Source organism: Orbicella franksi, chromosome 2 (assembly GCF_964199315.1).
Source record: "Orbicella franksi chromosome 2, jaOrbFran1.1, whole genome shotgun sequence".
Taxonomy (NCBI): Eukaryota; Metazoa; Cnidaria; class Anthozoa; order Scleractinia; family Merulinidae; genus Orbicella; species Orbicella franksi.
The window spans coordinates 15,633,449-15,656,157 of NC_138146.1; the positions used below are offsets into that span (position 1 = coordinate 15,633,449).

The window sequence follows — 22,709 nt, forward strand, 5'->3', positions numbered from 1 at the left end:
GCTAACAAAAAAAACTTCACGAAACTAAATAGATATTTTATTTGGCAATATAATTCTCTGTGCATTCGATTAAATTGAAATGAAAAAAACGGATCGCATCGAGGAATCCCTTCCTCCGTCTTACTACTCCGGATAAACCGGCACAACCAATTTACAGGCTATCTCGACGCAACAAAACTAACGAGGACGAAGGGCCGCGTCGGTCAGGGGCTGCAGCAGCAGATAGGAAACGTCACCTATGAGGAACCATTTTTCTTGCCGCTTAGCAGGCCCTTGAGGTTAACATTCACGGGGATACGCTCTCTTCTCTCCACGGGTGTAAGATTCATGCAAAATCTAGAAAGGATTAGATAAAAGAAACATGTAACATAAATTTCAGTCCTGTCTTCTGTAAATTATATATTGCAGGTTTTCATCCTCGGAAAAAGAGAGGAAAGGTTGACAACTATCGGTCGGCTGAAGAAAGCAACCGAGGGAGTCGTCTCCTTACCAAGGTCTTTTTGCAGCTCTGGGAACGAAATAGTCCCCTTCAGAGCAACGCAACGTTGCGTGACATCACACACACACACACACACACACACACACACACACACAAAAAAAAAAAAACACCGGCTGCAGAGGAGATTAGGAACGAAATTGCCCTCAAGAACTGTAGGTAGGGTGAAGTCTGCATACGAGCCAAGTGGCTCATCGGGCCGGCGTTTATCTCGGGTTTCTGTAACATGAAGCGAATAGGAGTGCTTCTATTCCCCCCTGGATGGGGTGCTAGTCCATCGCACCCATTTTGTGGAAAGAGGCACTGTGGGAGTAAAGTGACTTGCCCAAAAACACAACACAATGTCCACGGCCAGGGCTCAGACCCGGACCGCTCGATCCGGAGACGAGCGCATTTAGACTGACTGCTTAAAATTGACCAGCAATTTGAGATGGTATCGTCAGAGCTCGTTAACTGATAAAACTGCGCATCTTAGGCAGACACTTTATTATACTACTAACTTACCTTTTAAACTCCTCGAGTTCTCGCTCGGCTTCATCCATCTGGGTGAGCTTGTCAGTCTAGAAAGAGCGAGACGCAATGCAATGATCTAAGTCTACTTTGCAACCATGCTCTCGATTGTCCCGTAACGGAGAGTACATACACCGTAAACTACTGCTAATAAGCCCTGGGCTTATACAAATTCGTAAGGGGTTTGGATGGGCATATAAACGGAGGGGCTTGTATCCGAGGGGGCTTATAACCAGAATAAAAAAACACCCGTTTCGAAACGAGCTATAGCTGCACATGTTTATCGAAATAGCTTTTTTTCATGTACTGGTAATTAAGCTTTAAATCATCATAATAAAACGAATTCAAAACAAGGAAAGCTAGAGGGACGTTTATATCCGAGTGGGGGGGGGGGGGGGGTATAACCGGAGGGGCTTATAAGCGGCAGTTTAGTCTGATGTGGAGGGAACAGTGAAGGAAGACGAACGGACTTTTTAGGCTAGATAAAAAGTACACCAAAGGAGTGGGGTAAGGCTAAGAGGCAGTAGGAAGGGGAAGGAAAGGAAAACGTGCCCACACAGAATTTCATTATGCATGTTGTTATCCCGCAGCATAACAGTTCAAAGAATAAGAACGAAGGCGATAACATTCTGAAACCAATCATCTTTTATCATTTTTAAATGCGACATGATGACTGGAAAAACCTACCTCGATGTCTTCACGCGGCAAGAAAACGTCATCTGAGTGAAGAATAGGAAAATAGGTCAAACAAACGAAAACGCAGACAAATACCAAAGAGAGACAAAAGATACGTAAGATAACCATTATTGCACAGGCAGCAAAATTTCGACAACAGAATGCTAAACAACTTAATATACGCCTTGAGAATTTTCCTCCTGGTTTCCACACATTTCTTCTAGTGCAATTTGGAAAAAAAAAACTGTTCAAATATCAAAGGGTGTTTGATAATGTATGTTAAAAGCAAGCAAAGCCTTGACGAACAGTGCACCAACGATTTTCATCGTTCTCCTCTGTTATATCATGGAAACTAGCCAATGAGATAGCGAGAATTTGCCTGTTAGTGTAATGAGCAATATTTTAATTAATTCTCCATATTTACCGTCTTAACTTGCTGTTTCTCACCTAATGAGACCTTCTTCTTCTTCTTTCCCTGTTTCTTCTGGGGTAACCGGCAGCTGTTGTCACTTTTATCTTGCCCTTCTTCTTTGTGATTACACACCGGAGCAGGAGGATCAGGAGACACAGATTCCTGCCGCTTTTTCTCCGACTTTTCCTCAGACTTCCTTCGCGAGCTGAAATTATTTTCCTTGCCGTTACAATCCACTTTTGATACCTGGCGTGACACCATGACGTCTTCATGTGCATGATTTTGCTTCTTGCGTGACTTGCAGACCTCGTCTGGGACCTCCGCTTGTTTGTGCTTTTGTTCCTCTGCCTTCCTCCGCTGACCTGATTTGCCGTCTAAACGTTCTTTGACGTTGTTTGTATTTGGTATTTCGTGTTTTCGTCTCTCTTCTGACAGCTGTCTGTTTCTTAGTACATCGCTGGTACCATTGTGATGAACCCCATTGACCTTCTCACAACCATTGGAGGAGGAAGAAGCAATTTTGTTTTCAGTTAGAGTTTTAGAGGTCGTAGTCTGTTTAGCCTTCTCAGCGGCCTGAAAAGAAAGCATTAAAAAAGTCCGTCAGACAGTAACGGACAACAGTAACCAGCAAAAATCTTGGTAGTTCAAATGCAAAGTAGGGTAAGAGGTTTTGACACAGGCCTTTCTCGACGGGAAAGAAGTGCTGAAAATACGACAGTGGCGACACAGCACTACGTAAATCCATGTAGCACCTCCCATTGGTTGCTTCACTCTTATTAACAGAAATTCAGCCCGCTTTATGCGCGCGTTAGCAAGAACCAATCAGCGAGACAGACACTATGGATTCCTTATTTCCACGTCATCAAAATGGAATCTCAGACGTCTCTGTCCCTACAGCTGAGGACTGGTATGGGCACGTGACAAGGTACGTCTGTTGGCTATGGCGCATGCGCAGGAATGACTTCATGTCACACTCACCTTCTTTTGTTTTTGTCGCGCTCTTTTCTGTGCCTTTGACTTTGTAGCCAGTCTTTCTTCCTCCATCTTTTGCCCGTTAATGAACGTCAGAAGGTCATCCACTGAGCGGTGATCAACCACAGCTGCATTTGCAGACGACTTTTTCTTCTCCTCTACCGGCTGATGAGGCTGAGAAAGAAAAAAAACAACAAAAGTTTCACCACACTTGAACGAAGCAATCACTCTTTAACTTGAAAAATTACCAAAGAAAACAACAGGAGCACTTCACAGGAGAATCAGGATTTGGATGAACTAACTAAGTGGTCTCAGAACACATCACCAAAACTGGGATTCATGTTGTGGCTTCTTGTACCTTTGGTAATATTAATGAGTGAGATTACTGGGAGAAATGCTGTGTCGAACTTCCATCCACGTAGCCAAGAGGATCTTACTGCGTAATTGAAGACGTATTTTGTGGTCCTGCCGCCATATAAATAAACCAATTTCTTTCCAAATTAGGCCCACCGCTCTTCTAACAGAGCTAAATCTACAGTATACATGTACATGTCCCGACCGTGGTTTAGACCAAAATTTGAACAAACACCATACGCAGGAGGAGAATTCATGAAGTGGAAATGATGGGATAAATCAAGTTATAGTTAGCCTCCGCTGAAACTATACCAAGGTTATTCTGCAGTGAGGGTATCCTTGTCTGAAACTAAGGCTATTCTTGAAGAAGACAGAGTGTTCATAAAGCTCTAGGATACAAGACATCTGTAGTCACATCTGTTTGTCGAGAAACGCTGAAACTGCAGCGGGTAGAGGCTATCATTTTATACTTACTGAGATTTTCGGATAGAATCGATCGCACGAAAATCTCATACGGAAATTTCTTCATCCAATCACAATCGCGAAACGACTGTCCCACTCTTGGGAAAAGCGTTTCATCCAATCAGAAATCAGCTGTCAAAATGAATCGGTCAGTTCGCAACGCGTTCACGTTGTTGTTGGCGCCTCTTCAATCTTCATTCACAGAAGTTTGTAGAGTTTCCTCAAGTTTACTCCAGTTTTCTCGCAAATTAGCTATAAACCACAGACAATGGCGAAAGTTCGAACAGGTTTATCGCTTTAGGTAAACCCATTAAAAAGTACATCGAGGAACAGCAGAACAAAAAGAGTCGGGCAAAAACCCGACGAGAGTTAGCTTGCTTAGCAAATTCCTCAAACAGAAGGAAGAGGCAAGAAAAGTCTTAAAGAAGACAAATATGCCGTAAGCATTATCGACGACAAAGAATTTTACCAAGCAAGGAAATGTCTGGAAGCTCGAGGCAAACGACTTAAAAAAAGGAAAGCCAAAGGAAACGAATCAAACGCAGCTGAAGCGTTGACTGATAACGAGGTAAACATTCTGTACAAAAAATATCTACAGTAGGTTTTTGAAGAAGCGACAAAGTGCTTGCACTCAGACGGAATAAAAACATAACTTGACATTTGTTCTGCCGAATGAAGGGCAACAATCTGGTCGAGGGTGAAGGTCTTAGCAAGGATAAAATAATGGAAAGTGCTTTGTACGGTATTAACGCACTCGTTTTTTTATCAGAAAACTCACTGGTTCGCTACGCTCACTCGTTCGTTTTCTGATACGTCAACAACTCTTGCGTAAATACCGTACGCGCGCACCTTCCATGAGGTAATCTATATTTCTTGAAGAAGACAGAGTGTTTAAACAGTTCTGAGAAAAGTGACATCTGTAGTCACATCTGTTTGTCGGGAAACGCGGAAACTGCAGCGGGTAGAGGCTATTCTTGAAGAAGACAGAGTGTTTATAAACTTCTGAGAAAAGTGACATCTGCAGTCACATCTGTTTGTCGAGAAATGCTGAAACTGCAATGGGTAGAGGCTATTCTTGAAGAAGACAGTGTTCACAAAGCTCTTCGATACGTTACATTAAAAGTGAAATCTCACCTGCCGTTTGTTGAGTCGAAGTCTTAACTTGTCGCGCATCTCAGTGTAGTTATGACTGGTTGGTGCCACAGGAGGCTGAAAAATATAACCACAGGCTCATCAATCAAAAAACGTTCCACCAGGAAATGAACAAAATTCATCGACGTTGACATGCCGTGGTTCGTCATACGATCTTTCTTCTGACTAACGATTGCATGATGTCAGAATTAAAAAAAAACGCCCAGAACGAGGAAGTAAAAACAATTGCTTCCTTATAAACAAACATCTATTACTATAGGATAAGAGGTGAAATAGACCCTTTGCAGGATCCGGTCACATGGTACGGAATTAATTACGCTGGGACGCAAGTTACACAGTGGGACTTCCAAAACAAAGGAACTCGTTCCAGTCCAGCCCGACTTTCCTTTGTTTTGAAAGTCCCACTGTGTAAGTTGCGTCCCAGCGTAATTAATTCAGTACCATGTGACCGGATCCTGCAAAGGGCCTATTCACTCTAAAAGAGCGAAAGAGGAAGTAGTTAAAACAGGAAAATACAGCAGACCAAACACTAACTCTTTATGATTCGTGTCAACAATGAAGACAAACTCCTAACCAATAGATTTCCCCTGTTTGACATAAAACAATTTATACTAAATATGCCTGCTACTTACCGCAGCGTGTCCGAAGAATTCACAGTAACAACAGTCACAGTATTTGCCTCGGTCCGTCCGACCGTCCTCCGTTGATGACGAACATTGATTGACAGGTGGCGTGTCACATGAGCTGCCGTCTCCACTGCTTCGCACACTAGAGGGGGACCCGGGGGGTACATCAAGTCCCAAACCATCGATGTCTAAACAAAACAGACACATGGCAGTTAAATAACCTACCATGACAAATACAAGGGAACACACTACTTGCAAAAAAAATTTCGGATGTTTAATTCCGGACACTTTTTATCTCATTTCGGACTTATTTAGGACACTTTGCTGAAAGATAGCTACAGAAAATTTAAGCCAACAAGATACGAATTAGACTGAAACACATCTGTGAAAATGATAGTTTTACTACACCCTCAAGGTTTTACAGATACACCGACGAGAAAATAATACAAATGCTATCAAGTCATTACGTATCTTAAGCGGTGTCTCAGCTAGAGTTCGCTCAATAACGGAAACTAAGAGCTTTGGAGATATTTAAAAGTTTTGTATGGTACTGTAAATATTTCGGACGCTTAAAAATTCAAGACGGTTTTATTTTCGGACACTTTTTTTTTGTCCGTTATATTTTTGGCAAGTAATATACTCTTTTTTGTGTGAAAATTAAGCAAGGAGGGTAATTTTTAAACAAAATGCCACACCTGAAGACTGGCTTGTTCTCCGTGGAGAACAACTGCTTGCGTCATCATCATCGTCGTCGTCTTCATCATCCTCATCATCGTAATCACTGTTGCTGTCACTCAAACTGTTATCCTCATCATCAATTTCAGTACAACCATCTAAGTTGTTATGGTAACCATTATAATTGACGTGCTTGAGGCTGCTGTCCAGGAAGAAGCTATGGAGATCCGGAGGAGGGCCCTCTAACGAGCAGTGCAGGGATGTTGGGGGAGGGGGTATGATGTGGTGTGGATGAAGATGATTGCTGTGAATATGGTTGTTGTTAGGAGGGGGAGTGTGACTTGCAGGGGAGGGGTGGGTGGTGAAGTTCTTGTTTTCAGCCTTTAGTCTTGTTTCCTGATCCTTCGCACCATGAAAAGGGCACTTGCTACACTGGCAGTCGGCCATCTTACCACTTGGAGGCTGGATGGAAAAGGAATAATTCTTTTAATTTCCTTGTTCTAAAGTATAGTAGTGTGCCTAAAAACGCACATGTACAGTAAAACCTGTATTAAGTGGACACCCTTGGGACACTCACTAGTGTCCGCTGAATACAGGGTGTCCGCTCTAAGTAGGTTCTAATACATTGTGCAATGATCTTTAATTATTAACCCTTTTGTAACTCAGTGTAACACAGTGTAAGATCAAAGACTTTTCATAGCACAATGTCCAGTCAATCAGTGTACCAATCTGAAATAATCTTCTTAGCTTTAAAACGACATCCCTGAACAACGTTAAAGGAGTCTGGGTTGAGCTTTCAGAAGTAAAAAGCCCTTGAAGTGTCCGCTTATTGCAGGTTTTGTGCAGCAAAATGGCTTAATATTGGTGTCCGCGTCCGCTTAACAGAGGTGTCCACTGAATGAAGGTTTATTTTGCAGTAAATGTAGGAAGAAAATTTTGGAAGTCAAGCGTGTATGCACTTAATAGAAGGTGTCCGCTTAATACAGGTTTCACATGTACTTGTACAGGTTCCTTTTTACGTTGAAAATTTGCGATTTGACTGCATGGAGAACATTGGAGGTCCGCACACAGACTCACTTTAGACATAACACCTTTTCTAAAGCCATGTCACTCTCACTGAACAAATCCAGAAAAGAAACACAAAACAAATGGTGCAAATTCAGCAGGCAAACATATCTAGTAAATGTTTGAGCAAGCAACCGCTGACGATAATCCCGCTGGTATACGTTGGATCAATAGTGATCTAATCAGGATAAAGAATATAAAAGCGCAGACTGATACAACAATGTAGGATGATTTAAAAAATTTAGTGTACTATATTTCAGTTGGCCAAACCAGCCCTCTTTGGGTACAATGAGAATTTACGTTACTTTCAAGCTATACACCAGTTTACAACATCTTCGTAATGCATTTCTCTGCTTTTGATCGACCAGCTACATCAGTTGTCACTTACACTGTAAGACTTGAACTGTTTTGCCTTACATATCATAATGCTTGCTTGTCTGAAGTTTACACTTTCTTCTACACACACACATTAATACACACTATGCAAGGGTTTCATTAAGGGCCAGGCACAGGGCAAATTGACCAGCTGTGAGGTTGATTTTGTCTGACTGGTTTAACCATCTAGAGAAAGATTTTCTTATGAAGAAGTTCAGTTCAAAAAGGCTTGAGTGCCTGTGAGAAAACCAGTTACCCTCCTGCTGACAGTGTTAATGATACCCCTGACTATTGTCTCCTACAAGCAGCACCACAGTACACTGTACCTGCTCCGTGGTCTTTCCTCCATCCCTATACCCAGTAGTACTGCTACAAGCTGGGCAGTGACAAGCACTTCCCAGGCCATTCATCATCAGAGGAGGCGGCAGCAGCGCGGGTGGTATCCCATGGAGGTCATTACACATTAGCAGGTGAGGATTGAAGTTTGGTACTGGGTTCGTCCACTGAGCCTTACCAGCTGTGTTCTGAGTGGGTGCTGCAGAGGCATGGCTGCAGACTTTTGTGTACGAAGTCGCTGATTTGAAAGGTGGTAGCATGGGTACTGGTGAGTTCAAGGGTGACGATGGAACATTGCAGTGACCACACTGACACCTATGTCATGAGAAAAAAAAAATGACAGTAAAAGGTCAAGTATGCATATGAGCCAAGTGGCCCAGTAAAATGTACACATTCAACACTTTTTCAACAAGTTTTGAAGCTTTTTTATCGCTTTTTGTGCCCGAAATGTCAAATGCATGCATATGCTAGATTTGAACAAAACGGCTTGAATTAAAACTTAACACAAAAGTTGCTTTCAAAGCAATAACGTAGAGAAAAAATAAACATGTTATTTACTGGCCTTAGTCAGTCCGTATTGGGAAAATGTACCCTCAGTCTTGAGTATGGCCTGAGGCCATCATACTCAAGACCTCAGGAACAGTTTTTCCCAATACGGACCTCCTGGCCGGCAAATAAGATGTATATAATTATTTTGGGAAAAAACACTGCATAACACACAGCTTTGAATACATAGTGTCAAGGAGAAATCATGACTCACTTCTGAGACGCAGGATTTTTTAACACCTGCAACACAAGAGAAACAAATAATAAGGGTAATATAACTTGACACAACGAGCTTGCCAAAGTTCTAGCTGGTGGAGTAGGTGGGGGGGAGGGGAAGTTTGCTTGCAAAATTGCTTGGATGGGAAATGTTGCACAGGAACATCAGAACCTACTTGTAGATACTGTACTCAATGGGAAATTTAAAACAACGTGACCAGTTTCAATTCAATGGCTTCATACATGGGGTGTAGAAGCAGAGCAGTTGTACTGGAAGAATGAAGGTCATGGGTTTGAATCCCGATGAACCAGGACTTTTTGAGGATTTCCTTGCACAGCTTTAATTGGCAAGTAACTGAAAACATCTACTGCATTTCAAATTTTTTGCCTTTAGTTCAAACAAAGTACAGACCTGTCCTATCTTATTTTTCCACTCCACTCCTGTTGAATCATCCTCCCATTCCACTTTTGCTATTCCACTTTTTTCTCGTAGTTTTGCCTAACAATGAAAAATTACATGACACTACTACACAAGCAACTGGTATAAGTACGTGTAGTATTGTAGCAAACTGTACAAAAAGATGAGCAAACTCAACAAGAAGTGTTTTTGTTTTTTGCACTAACCTGTTTCTCTTTATACAATTTGAAAGCTCGCTCACTTTCTTTCCACGAAAACTCAATCTCCGTGAGATCGTCTGTAAAATTTAGGTACCTTTGCACAGAAATGAAAACAAAGTTATTCTTGTGGAAAGAATTGACAATCAGTATATAGAGGATACTACACGGCGGTGAGAAGATATCAATTTTATGTTTGAGTGGCAGGAACGATTTTCCAAAGATTTCCGACCACCCTTCCAAAGATTTCCGAAGAGTCTCCAAAGCTTATCCAAAGGTCACAAAAATGTTGTAGAACATTTTCCGAAAATTTCCAAAGATTACCGAAGATTGCCGAAGACTTTCGAGGAAGACCCGAAGATGTTTGGATCATACAGCAACGAATTTAAGTACAATCAAACTTGGTATCAGTGAAATCATCGATATCTTCACCAGTGAGGATATGGAAAATATGCCACCCGTGTTTACCAGTGGTGTATTTTCCAGTACAACACTCGTGTTTATATAGTAAATATGGTATATGATAAGCTTGGTGAAACAAGGTAATGCCATTATCAGCCTCTGTATGTAAACGACAAAGCAATGAAACTAAAAACTACCTAAATGGCCATTAATTGGCCTAGAAATCTCACACAAAGCAGTGGAACACACACCAGATGCAAAGTAGGGTTATTTTTATTCATACTTCTTCATATTTTTTAGACTTAGAATAGAACCATTTTCCCAAATCATTATGCTTCAATTGTTGCACAACCTGAGTACACTACTACTGCATGTACATGTATTTTTACGATAACTGCAGAAATTCTTGCGCACTCATTGGCTAATTTTTATTGTCAATAAGTGGACAGACACATGAATTTATATTTTATGTGGTGCGTCAACGAGTGAGAGCGGACAACTTGACACTTTGTTATCGTAAAAAACAAATTGTCGGCAGTTTTTAATGTGTCTGTCCTGTTATTGACGATGAACTTTGTCATAACATAACTCATGGATCCACAGCTACTTTGACAATGTTATGACGAAATTCATGATCAATAACAGGACAGACGAATGAAAAACTGACGTCAATTTGTTCAATGGAGCTAATTTTACGAGGTTGGGATACCTGTGGTGTGACACAAATTCTGAGCTCCCACACAAAAATAATATTCCTTGTATGGATATAAATCACATGTTACCTGTGAAGTAAGTTTGGGAATGTGTCTTGGTGGAAGTTCTCTCTTGCAACAGCACCCAATCTACAAAACCAACCCAAAACAAAGCGTTGTGGTAAAGCTTGTAGAACAAAGAACATCAAAAACTACCAGGACCAAACATAATCATTTGCATAGTGTACACAACGTACCTCAGCTGCGTAATAAGCCCAGGAAGATTGTTATAAACAGCTGGATCTCGATATATTTCAGTGTAAAATAAGTGTTTGTGAAGGAGGTCCCAGCTCAAACCAAACTCTCTTAGATGGTCAAAATCCTATGCAATAGACAAAACAAAGTAATGTATATTGATTTAATGTTGGCAATGTGAACAATCACACTGCCTGATATCTTCTGAGTTGCACAAACTGCGTTTAGAAAATGCTGGATAATATTTTTCTATGTCTGAGATTTGTCTCAAAGCTATCAAAAAGTGACAAAATGCATTTTAACATGGCAATTGAAGAAGTGAACTGACATCTGTAATCATACAAGACCATTAATTGGGTCACTACTAAACCCACCATCATGTATAAGAGAGGAAAGTATGCTAACAAAACATCGTCTTACCAGTTTGCTGAAAAACGGTCTAAGAATGTCAAATGCCTTTGACAGTGCTTGATATTCATCCAGTAACATAGTAAAAAATTCCTTGGCATGGTTTGGTGACAGGGGGCACGACGTCAGGTATTTAACAAGGCGTACTTTAACTTCTCGTACGTATTCCCTGTAATCAAGAAAGTTTTCTATGAGCAAACCTCTGAATTTCCAAGTGAATGATGATTGAAATGAGCTAACTTTTGCATAATATGAAATTAGTCATTTCATAGAAAAACACTGTTTTTAAAAGAAGAAAAAATTACAGTAAGCAATAACCAAAGCTTTTCTTAACTGAAAATAATAATTCTGACAATAAAAAATAACACAAAGATTTTTTTCTCTGGACTTCATGCCCAGAGCAGAAAATTTATTTCAAAGCTGTTTACCAACACTGCAAGACAATGTTGACAGATATAAGCGAACCTTTTCATGACCATTTGCTAGTCTCCTTTGCAAGTCACTGTTGCATGATGCACATGTATGCCTCCACAATTGAGATTAACACTTTCCCTGGTCAACAAATGAACCAGAATTTTTAACACAAGCTTCCATCTACATTTCTTCTGATCAACAAATCAACCAGATGTTTTAACAACCATTTAATTTGAGTTATTAGAACTAATAGTTCCATTTTTAGCGCAACACTCCCAGTTATGCAACAACTTGTTCTAGAGGTGTCAAATGATATACCGGTACATGCACCCACAAAACAGCAGAAATGCGATGGGAAGTTAGCAGATGATTGATGAACCCCTAATTTGCATAATCTGATTCAACGCAACATCTTGTAACTTGCTTAATGCAATTCACAGGTTAAATATACATGTCCTAAAAACTTCATTAAAAGATTCCCTGTTTTCAGTTTAAAAGGACCATTTAACAGCTGTTTTTGTATTCCAGACTTTTACCTTTTAATTCAAATCTTAAATTATGATCTTATAAATGTTTCGATTTTTAATTGGAATTTTACATATAGGTAATTAGGCTTTTTATCAACTATTAATTGTTCTTTACAAACTATTATGTGCTAACCTCTTTTAAATAAAGTTTGATTGATTTCAAGATTGGTTGACTCTTTAATAGAAAAGCAGGCATGCATTTGAATGGAATACTATTAAGATGACTTGTATCAATAAAAAACCATACCAAGAACAAACAACCACCTCCCCCCTCCCAAACAAACCCTACTCATGTAGGCACATGTACATACCTTGCTTGAATTTCAAGCTTTTCAAACAACTGAGCTGGGTCACTCTTTAGTAACCTAAAAAGCACAATGTGGTTGCAGTCATACAGCAAATGAATCATTATGAACAGAGGTACTGATGCTTTTCACATACTGTATGGTACACAAGTCTATCATTTGGAGATGGTTGATGACAAATACAGAGTATATACATAATCACACCCAACAGCCAGAAATCTCTCCAAATCAACAGCTGGTTGATACTCACTTTTCTACTTTGCTTTTGAGTCTGTTTTCATCTAGAGAATTCTTCACTGTTTCCTCCTCATCTAAAATGTTACCAAAAGTACAAAATATTCCCTGGTTGAAAAATAATCAATTGCACAAAGAGGGCACAATACAAAACACATTAGCACATACATGTACTGTATAAGTAGAAATAATCATACAAAAATCAATGGTAGTTCATTATACAGGTTTCAGTTTTTCTGTAAAATCATTAAATAAATTAATCAACAAAATTTACTTACAATATTTTCAACTAAACATGAGCATGTGATTATGAGAACTCTAACGTTTGTGCACCCAAGAGAATTTCAAGATCTCTCAAACTCTTTTAAGTGTTTACATTAAGGTGTGTAAACAAATGTGGTTATTTGTATGTATTTCTTTCAAAAATAATTATGGCAAGAAACTTAGGTATTGCGCTATTGTAATGATTGTCACATCCCCGGAGCAAAACACTACTTGTGGCTTTCTAATCAAGCTCCACAAAATATGACTATATTGCATTCAACACGTGTAAATATTATAATGTCACCTCTCCAACTGATTTTTTTTTTTTTCACATCAAAATAATGTAAAACAAACAAACAAGCAAAAAAAAATATAAGGCTGGCAAAAGTTATCAGCAAATAAATAAATAAGTAATTAGATAACAATGAATCATAAAGTGGCACTTTACCCGCTAAAGATGTTCCAGCTTCTCTGTAAATACATCGGACAATGTTCCGAACCTCACCCCAACAACACTGTAGACAAAAAAAAGAGGAAATTTACCATAAATTACCAAACAAAACCCCAAATGACCACTTTTCCTTTATTAGTCATCAAACCTACGATGCCAAGAAAAGTACAAAAGAAAAACTCTAAATGTTCAATACAAATCAAAGGCTCTATAAGGCAACTCATGATATTTGAAACAGACAAGTTCATAAAATACATTTGGGCAAATAGTCTTTAATTTGGGAGCAATTGTTCCACTTTAAATGCAAAAGATCAGTTCATTACTTTGGCAGCCATTTTGTTCACAACTGATGGGCAAATATCGCACCTCTCATGAAATACCAGTCCACTCTAACCTCTTTCTGGTACGGTATTGGTCATTCATACAGAAGGGGAATACAATGTAGAAAGGTCTACTTGAAAAAAAATAATCATCAAACGACTGCAGAACGCATGTGTGGACTTGTTCTTTTTCATTTTTATCTGAATTTTACAAAGTTTGACCTCTCATCATGCCTGTTACTGTCAGTTCACTAAAGAAGGAAAATGACAGTCGCAAGGATCAAATTGCCACGTTAAAGCAAAATATCAATAGGTTACAAAAGTTGCTCAGACAAACAGATGCCCCGACCACCAGCAAAGGTGGCCATTCAACTTCGAGTTTGCTTGATCTTGAGACTTCAACCTCACTTGAATTTTATGGCCAGTCTTAAGGCCAACTGAACCAATTTCAGCTGAATGTCAATAACATTACCTTCCGAAATTAATATCTGTGTAAGAGTGTGGTGCAATTTAACTTACCCGAAGCTGCTGCCTCTCCTTCTCCTTAGCCACATCAGTTATTACATCTTGCTTCACAGAACTGTAAAAGAGACATTTAACAATTTTCACAGTCTGCCTATAACCATGAAATCAGCATGTTTGGTACAACGTACATGTACAGTGTTCCTCGTGCATTTTCCATAGTACATTCTGAAAACTACCTCTCCCTGTTTGCCATGACCCATGTACAAGTAGGATTTGAAGTATTTCAAGGAAGACATTAATACAGGACAACAAGCATCCTAATAAAACCTTAAACTACATGTAGAAGCCTTAACTAGAAAATACATGTACTAACTTCTTACTAATCAAGTGCAAGGGCCATACTTGGGAATATTGGCCCAAGGTTGTGGCAGTACTGTCAAGTGCAGCGAAATCCTTACAAGAAAAACTGAGGGCCAATATTCCCCCAATATAGCTAAAGCAAGCTAGGTTAGTAAGTAGTTTACTATATAGCACTAGGCCATGCTAGTTTGGAATTTGACGGCTTTTGAAAACAAAAAACAAAAACTGACTAATGAAAATTTCAATGGAAAAGGTCTGTATGGCAGAATCCTGACCAAGAAAGAACCAATCAGAATGCTTGGATTAACCTCAAGACTACACTGCCATACAATTAGGCCTAATACCACTTGTGGCACCAAAACAACACGATGTATAATTTCCCTTTTTCCAGTGAAGTCTTGCCTGTTATTGATTGCCATTCTAGCCTACAGTCCTTAAACATTTTGCCACAGTAAAGAATGATTTGCCCTAAAACAGACTGCTACATATCCTTTAATTCAGCAATTTGACTTGGTTTACAACTTTTTAATTGCCAGTTCAAGGACCTTCAGCTGTGCTTCCTTAGCACATGTTCCTTGCAGCTGTATTTTAGTTTAGAAAACAGTCCTAAGAAAATACGCATGCTGATTGGTTAAAAATTGTGTTTCTATAACTTGATGGAAACACAAAACTAGCATGAGCTGTTGACGTGATGATGGCGTGAGCAAAGAGAATTTACATTTTGATAATAAAAGTTAACAAGTGGTTTTCCTTTTTTCGTCACGGTGTTGTCTAAAAGAAATAGAAAACGTGTCCTCCATGTTTCTAACGAGTTATAGAAACACTTGTGAAAGTTTACAAGAACTTGAAAAAGCTGTGGAAACACTCATCTGTGACTCGTGTTCCCACAGCATTTCTCGTTCTCCCAAACTTCCACTCGTGTTTCTATAACTCGATAGAAACACAGTACATGTTTTCTGTTTCTAAGTGTTATTCCTTTGTACATGTACATTCCTTAACTTTGTCAGCATTTACACAAATTCCCCTGGCTGGTGTTTGTATCCTACAAAGTATTTTTGTTAAAACATTCAAGTACTTTCGAGGACATAAACATCTGTACATTGCCTGAAAAATACATTATTATGCACCAAGACAAATTAAAATTTCCAATCTGTCTTAATTTTCAACAGAAATGCCAGTCACAATGTATTTTTACTCTTTGAGAGATGGAATTAAGAATCAACAACAAGCGCAAAACTGAGTTGAGAAAAATCAAATGTTAACTTCAATAACTTTTTTCTAAGATGGCAATGAATCCTGCAATCCTGCAATCCTGCATGATGTGTGTGTGGAAAAGGTCAACAATAATATTATAAAAGTGATTTGAGAAAGAGGGGAAAAAAAGTTATTTACCCCCTTAGGGTGGTTCCATATTGTGAGTAAATGTGACCTCAGCCTCGAAAATGCCACCCTTGGCCGCATTTTCAAGACCTTGGTCACAGTTTTTCACATATATACCGGTATACATGTATGTATGTGACCTTAAGTCAATGAAATTCCATGAACCCCAAGAGAAGGCCATCTGTACCACTAAGTTATGTGCAGCTATTAAAAATTTGCACAATATTCCTACCCTCTGTCATAGTTCTGGCAACTGCACTTTGCTAGTTGTTCACAAGGTTTGGTTGTGATTGAAAGAGTGAGATTCAAGGTTGGTGCTTGCTTCCAGTCCTGATCCTGTAAAGATACCAAGAAACAACCATAACATACAGTTAGCAAAGAAATGACAAAGCATTCCCAGCTACAGTGTACATGTAAGTGTTAAGAAGTCTTCAACACATCACTTATAATGTTAAGCTTCTTGGAGTGCACATCTTGATGTGCCAACCGAAAAAGATAATTTTCTGAATCATGTGTTTTGAAATCTTTTCTGTAAAACACTCTTCAATTTGTGCCCAATAAGACTCACTTATACAGTCACCTTAATGTTTTTAACAATATGATCTCATTAAAAATGCAAATTAGCCAGGGATCGACACTAACTTTTCAACTTGCTAGCCTAGTGGCTAGTGACAACTTAGATGTTACTAGCCAATTTTTTTTTTTACTAGCCAATAATAACAAATTACAAGCAAGACTTAAAAGCTCAACCCAAGCAAGTCACTTTAATACATGATGTTTCGTCACATCAAATCTCTTAGGCTGACAGATCACAAAGAAAGAAAAATCCAGTGATTTTCCCGAAAAGACTTTCAGGACTCTGTTTTTCTTTGAGACTTCCTTGGAAAAATATTGAGACCCCAAGACTTTATTGTAACAACTGTCAAGACTTCTTCACAGACAGGCACTGTAGAAATGTTTCAAAAGCAAAAGCTGGACAATAGTGCAAACTGCTGTTGGTGAAATTTGACTGCTAAAAGCCACTGATTTAAATGTCGAAGGAGTAGATCTTTCTCATCTAGTTACATGTATCTCTGTAGTGGTAAGTTTTGTCAGTATGCATACAACAACAAATCACCCATGCATGTGTCGTTACGCTAAATGAAATGTTATCCCTTTACAGTTCCACACAATTTTGCGTATGATTTTACCAGGAAGTTCGTGTTTTGTTCTACTAATTTATTTTGTAACAAAAAGAACATCGATGTGTGCTTTTAGAAAAGGCTGTATTGTTTGTCAAATGTTTCTTTGAACATAATAATGTGTTCAGTTACCTGTTTAGGTACAATGTACCACACAGCAAAATGAAGACAAACTTAAATTTGCATACTTGTTGGACAGCACATGGCCAGGACACCGTACGTCCACAATAAAATTCTGACTTTGTTTCCGAGAAAAGTGTTTGTGTTTGTCTTCCCTGAGGAAGACATACTGTAAGCTAGTTCGGCCAATTTCATTTTGTTTACTAGCCAAAGTGGCTGGTGGAAATTGAAACCCTACAAGCCAAAACTAAATTTCTACTAGTCTGTAGCTAGTTGGCTACCGTTAGTGTCGAGCCCTGTTAGCCATGTGGTCTACCGGGATTGCAACCACTGAAAAAAATTTTTATTATAATTTAACTATGAATAATTCAGTTTGGTGTATAGGTATGTATGGTCTATCTGACTAATAATGTAAATGTACATTTTAATGTAACTTCACTTTGTTTCTTCGAGATTGATTGCAGACTATAAAGCCATGTACACTGTAATCGTGCAGGTACATGTACATCCATGAGCACACCATGCATGGATGTTGACAATCTCTCTGATAATAATGAAAACAGGGGTATTCTGACATGCATGGGTTCAATCTGTGCTCAATCAAAAGTGAAGTATTTGCAGAGTACTAACTAAGTCATCTGCTGAGAAAGTATCAGTGTATCTGCAGTAAACTTACTGGTATTGAAGGCTCCATTGCTGCCCTACGTTCTTCCTCTTCAATGTTCCTTCTACAGTCTGGACAAACCCACAGCGGAGTCTGCCAAAGATAAAAGTTATAAATATCAGATTAGTCAATTTCCTGCAAAAAAGATAAACAATAAACTCTTTATTTGAATAGCAGAAGTTTGATAAAAAGTGAAAACAAATTGGCCAGTGTTTGTGAGTATACATGTATCATCATACAGTAAGTCTTTCTCAAACTAATTAGTAATTCATCAATTAATAATTCATTGTTTAAACAAAGGAAATCGTGACCGTGACAGTGTTTGGATATCTGATCTTAATTAGCATAGACTTTTGTGATTTTATTGCTCCGTTTTCTCCTTAGTTTTAGTTTTGATTGAGAAGATATATCAACCACTCAAGACAGTGTTTGAGCACATTTCCAAACACACTGAACTTCGTGAAAAATACTCCGCTGCGCGTTGTATTTTCAATTCTCATTTCGTTGTTTGGAAATCTGGTCAAACACCGTCTTTCGTGTTTGATATATTTCATCATTGCTAAGAGGAATGCTCCAGCTGATGTGACGGTATTTAGGATACTGATTCTGTAGCACTAACCAGAAGATACCTTACCTGTGACACAGAAGATCCATTGGATCCTTGAGTTGTGGATTTAAGCAGTTCTCCTGAAATTAAATCACCAAAGAAGAGTTTTGTGATCTGCCACTGACAGTAAATGAAAAAACATCAAGAAAGTGTGGATTGTATCTGACACGAAAAGTCCATAGATTAAGGAGAGGACAACAGTCTTGGTTCAAGTTGATAGTTTTGATTCTTATATGCAAGCACCACATGAGCCTACATTTACATGTACATGTACTGTACATGTAGTAAAATGGTTATGTTTACCTGTACCTTAGCACAAGTAATATATAAGTGTGAAACAATAGACCAAGGAGAGTCAGCATTCTAACCTTTCTTGCTTCTCTCATAGCGTTCTTTCTCACAAAGAAGACATCGTTCACTATCTATATATGGAGTCCCAGCTTTAGGTGCAAGTTCAGCTTTGAGCTGTTGGTAGAGAATGTAAAACCATCTTGAAGTAAACTGTAAAATATAGCATTATTATGCAAATTTTATTACGCAAATTTTGAAATTCTAGACTCTTGCAGATGCATTTCCTGCATTTTGAGGCCATCTTTATGTTGCTTTGTTGTTCCTAGAAGTCAACCAATTAGAAAGACAAGATAACATGTGGTATTTTAATTCTTTGTAATGAAATCGATTCATGAACGATACATCATATTTCACCATGAAAAGAAGCATAACATTTAAGTTTAAACACCGAAACGTGTCTCTTTGAATATACTTGGCTAACCTTGCAAAGAATCAATCTTCTTCGAGCTCTTTTGTTTTGATGGTGGAGCGAAATATGCCAATATTGATTGCCTTTAGGCAGCCATTATTACTCATACTTAGTCCTAGTTTCCTCTCAATTTCAGCCGAAGTGCCTGGCACATTTTTTCACTTGATATTGAAGTGATTGTTCTCACGTGTTCTTCACCTTTCATGGTCCAAAAGGCTGGGTTAACACTAGAAAGTTTTCTTTGTACCTTTCTTTTTCTTTACCTATAACATAAGACTTATTTTGCCAAATTTCGTGAAGAGAATCCTTAGCTGCAAGGAAATTATCTGGTCTTAGTTATTTGTGTACCACTACCCGGGACGGTTACAAGTGGGTAGCTCCGCTCATTGCAAGCGGGTAGATCTACCCGCTACCCGGCTATTATTGAAACCCCTGGCAAAGAGCCTCTTGGCTTGCTCTCAGGCAAAAACGTGGAGAGCTGGAATACAATGGTTTAAAGAAGCTGACGTGGCCTACACTCGAAACATGTAGACTGTTTCTTTCTTTAGTTGAGTACTATAAGATCATTTTTAGCATAAACAAACTAAACTCTGACGATCTCTTTGAATGAAACTACAGTACATGTAAATGAAAGTTTTCAGTGACTTTTGCTTCAGCTGTTGAATTTCAGTGCAATACGATATACATGAAACAAAGTAGTACATGGCCAATGTAATCAGAGCATGTTTCTTCCAAGGCTATATATAAGCCAGGGGCCTACATGTTAATGCCTATATATTCACATGACTTTTTACTGGGTTAACTTTTGGGAGGGTTAATTGATAATTTCTCTACAGAGAAGCGTGAAGTGAAAACAAAAAAAATCATGCTACAATATACATGTACAAGTAGTGGACATGAGACACAAAGCAAGAGCTTCAGTTCGTTGATGTACTAATGTCACATGAGGAACATAAGTATGGATGTAAACAAAATAGAGTAAAAGAAGCTGCACAATGGGGGGGAGAGGGTTATAACTCAAGAAGTTATAATGTTTTGAGACCTTTAAAATCTAAGTCTATTGTACTGGGGTTTTTACTGGGCAAACTGACCGGGTGTGAGGATGATTTTGCCCAACTGGTTTGACCATCTTACGTTAGAAGTTCAGTTCACATAGTTTTGCCTGCCTGTGAAAACCAGTTGCCCTGCTGCTGAAAATTTTAATGAAATCCCTGACTATATACTGTAAGTTGATTGGTGACATGCATTGTATAACAATTTGTTTTTTTCATAATCAAAGACTATTTTGAAGTTTGTTTAACAAGATAAAGTCACGAGATGTCAAAAATAATTTTGTTTAAGTAACAAAACTAACCAGCTTCAATGTAGCATCATCGACACAAGTGTGAACCTTTTGTTCTCCCTGTTGAAATGTTAGGAACAAATGCAGATGAGCAAAAGTCAATCCAAATTTCTAATATTTAAAATGGAATAATCTAAGAAACAATCAACAGGGAAATAAGAAAAGTGAAAGAATAGATTAATGAAGTCAATCATTTTGCAATCATTTTGTGACAATGGGGTAAAGCCACAACGAATGCCCCAAGACCTATTGGTGATTATTAGCCTTAACTTCCTTCTTAAGATGTAAACAATCTCTGTAAAATTCAACCTAATTCAACCTTGCAACTTGTACGTGTAAAGTCATGGACGTAAAAGCGATTTAATTTTGTTACAGAATAAAATCCGTTAAGGGTGGCTGTCACGGAATTACAGTGGTTCTGGATATAACTTTTTCGAATTTACACGAGGAGCGATTTCAAACCTTGAATGGTTATGCATTCACAGAGCACCAGTGCTAGCATTACATGATCGTTTGAAATCGTGTTTTCGACAAATTGTTATTCCTAATTACGTAGGTCATTAAACTTGAAATATCTGTTAGCATGACAAAATTAAATCAATAAAAGGTTCGGTTGTTTCAGAGAAATAAATAAATAGTCTTCTAAACAGCCTACTAAACAAGGGATTCCAGAGAATGCTTTCGTTGGATCTGTTACTTCATTCTAATTTGTAGCTACATTGTAGTTACTGATAAAGTTTGTCATACAGGTCTCTACTACACTTCGCATTGAACTGTGTACATGTCAAATCGAGAGGCGACCAAGGTTTTCGTTTCGAAAAATAAAAGGATACACTGGCACGTTACGGGCTTACATTGATCGAAAGAAGAAATCTACCTTCATGTCATAATTTGCACGACCGATGTCTAAGTGAAAAACAAACATTCCATTTTAAGGCTCAGAGTGCGAGGAAGAATGAAAACGGAAATCAAGTTTAACCATCAAAACATTAGGAACGGACACACATCAGCTGAATACTCAGCTGATCTTGCCTGCAGTTAATTTCCTGCTACAACTGCCTTTTCTCCACTTATTTGTCACTACGTACCTCTCGATTTTCAACTGAGTTTGGATCAACGACGTGAGAGTTCGTTTCAGAACTCTGCTTCGAGCGCTTCTTTCGTCGTTTGTTATTCCTCTCGTCACAACTCATAGCGACGAACAGCTGGGCCAAAGTAGTTTTCTTATTCGAAGATATATACGAGTAATTTGATTCACTCGTAACACAAGGCTTCGTCGTATCCGGCCGACAAGAAAACAAAACAGAAGAACATCAGTTCCCACACTTTCTCTCAGAAGCCACACATCAAAATGGCGCCCAAAATTCCCGGCATGCCGATCGATCTTGATTGCAAAGGATTGTGGGCATAAGTTACTGGCAGGGGATCTTGCCGATCTTTCGAGTCTTCCGATAATTTAAGGAAGTTCTTTTCGAAAATTCATCGATTGGAACGGAACTGAAGGCACTATTTCCTTTCCATTTACATTCTCCTTCTCAGTTCCAATCCTCTTTTGACGACAAATTTTAGCGCACAATTTTGAAAAAAAAAATAAATGAATGAATGAATGAATGAATGAATGAATGAATGAATGAATGAATGAATAAATTCTGAATAAATCTCAGTAACATTTATATCTGACATAGAACTCAAACTTTTCGCGAACTTTAATACAGCATTCATCCCTGAAAATGTTACTATGTGCCCCCTCCCCTCTCTCCTCCGCAGAGGTTTGATCGAACCAGGATCGGATGTTCGTTATATAAATCCGCTGTGCGAAGTAAATGCAGGCGCGCGTCACGTATCCCTGCGTCTGCACTCATATCATACAGCGGATTCTCCCCACCCAGAAAAGCCCTTTGAGCCTCTACGGAGCAGAGAGATGTACTCCCAGTTTAATATAAAGACCATTGTTTGAGCGAGAAAAGGGAGGGGGGAAAGTGGTCTACAGAGTGTCTGAGACAGGGGAATTTATTCTTACACCTCCGCACCTGCGAAGGCTAATCAAGAGAGACTCTAGATGTAAAACTGC

General features: G+C 38.8%; 1 protein-coding gene across 1 annotated transcript; it reads right to left on the minus strand.

Annotated features, from left to right (window-relative positions):
• Positions 1-15: 15 nt before the first annotated feature.
• LOC145478214 (uncharacterized) lies at positions 16-22,013 on the minus strand. The gene is made up of 25 exons (XM_081456164.1): positions 21,727-22,013; positions 20,651-20,698; positions 18,905-19,001; positions 18,564-18,616; positions 17,942-18,022; positions 16,197-16,300; positions 14,279-14,339; positions 13,437-13,503; positions 12,741-12,801; positions 12,497-12,550; positions 11,257-11,413; positions 10,839-10,963; positions 10,672-10,731; positions 9,497-9,584; positions 9,285-9,371; positions 8,871-8,896; positions 8,101-8,425; positions 6,355-6,796; positions 5,666-5,847; positions 5,016-5,090; positions 3,072-3,239; positions 2,129-2,666; positions 1,694-1,725; positions 1,001-1,056; positions 16-336 (listed from the first exon to the last, which is right to left on the minus strand). Exons 1-25 carry the CDS (start codon positions 21,829-21,831, stop codon positions 237-239), a joined length of 3,192 nt encoding a protein of 1,063 aa, XP_081312290.1. The 5' UTR covers positions 21,832-22,013; the 3' UTR covers positions 16-236.
• Positions 22,014-22,709: the final 696 nt, after the last annotated feature.

Excerpts from the sequence above, each read along its gene's own strand:
- LOC145478214 (XM_081456164.1), bottom strand. The coding sequence starts at position 21,831 with ATGAGTTGTGACGAGAGGAATAACAAACGACGAAAGAAGCGCTCGAAG. Across the intron at positions 20,699-21,726 it reads ACTCAGTTGAAAATCGAGAG|GGAGAACAAAAGGTTCACAC; the intron begins GTACGTAGTGAC and ends ACATTTCAACAG. Across the intron at positions 8,426-8,870 it reads AAAAATCCTGCGTCTCAGAA|GTGTCAGTGTGGTCACTGCA; the intron begins GTGAGTCATGAT and ends CTCATGACATAG.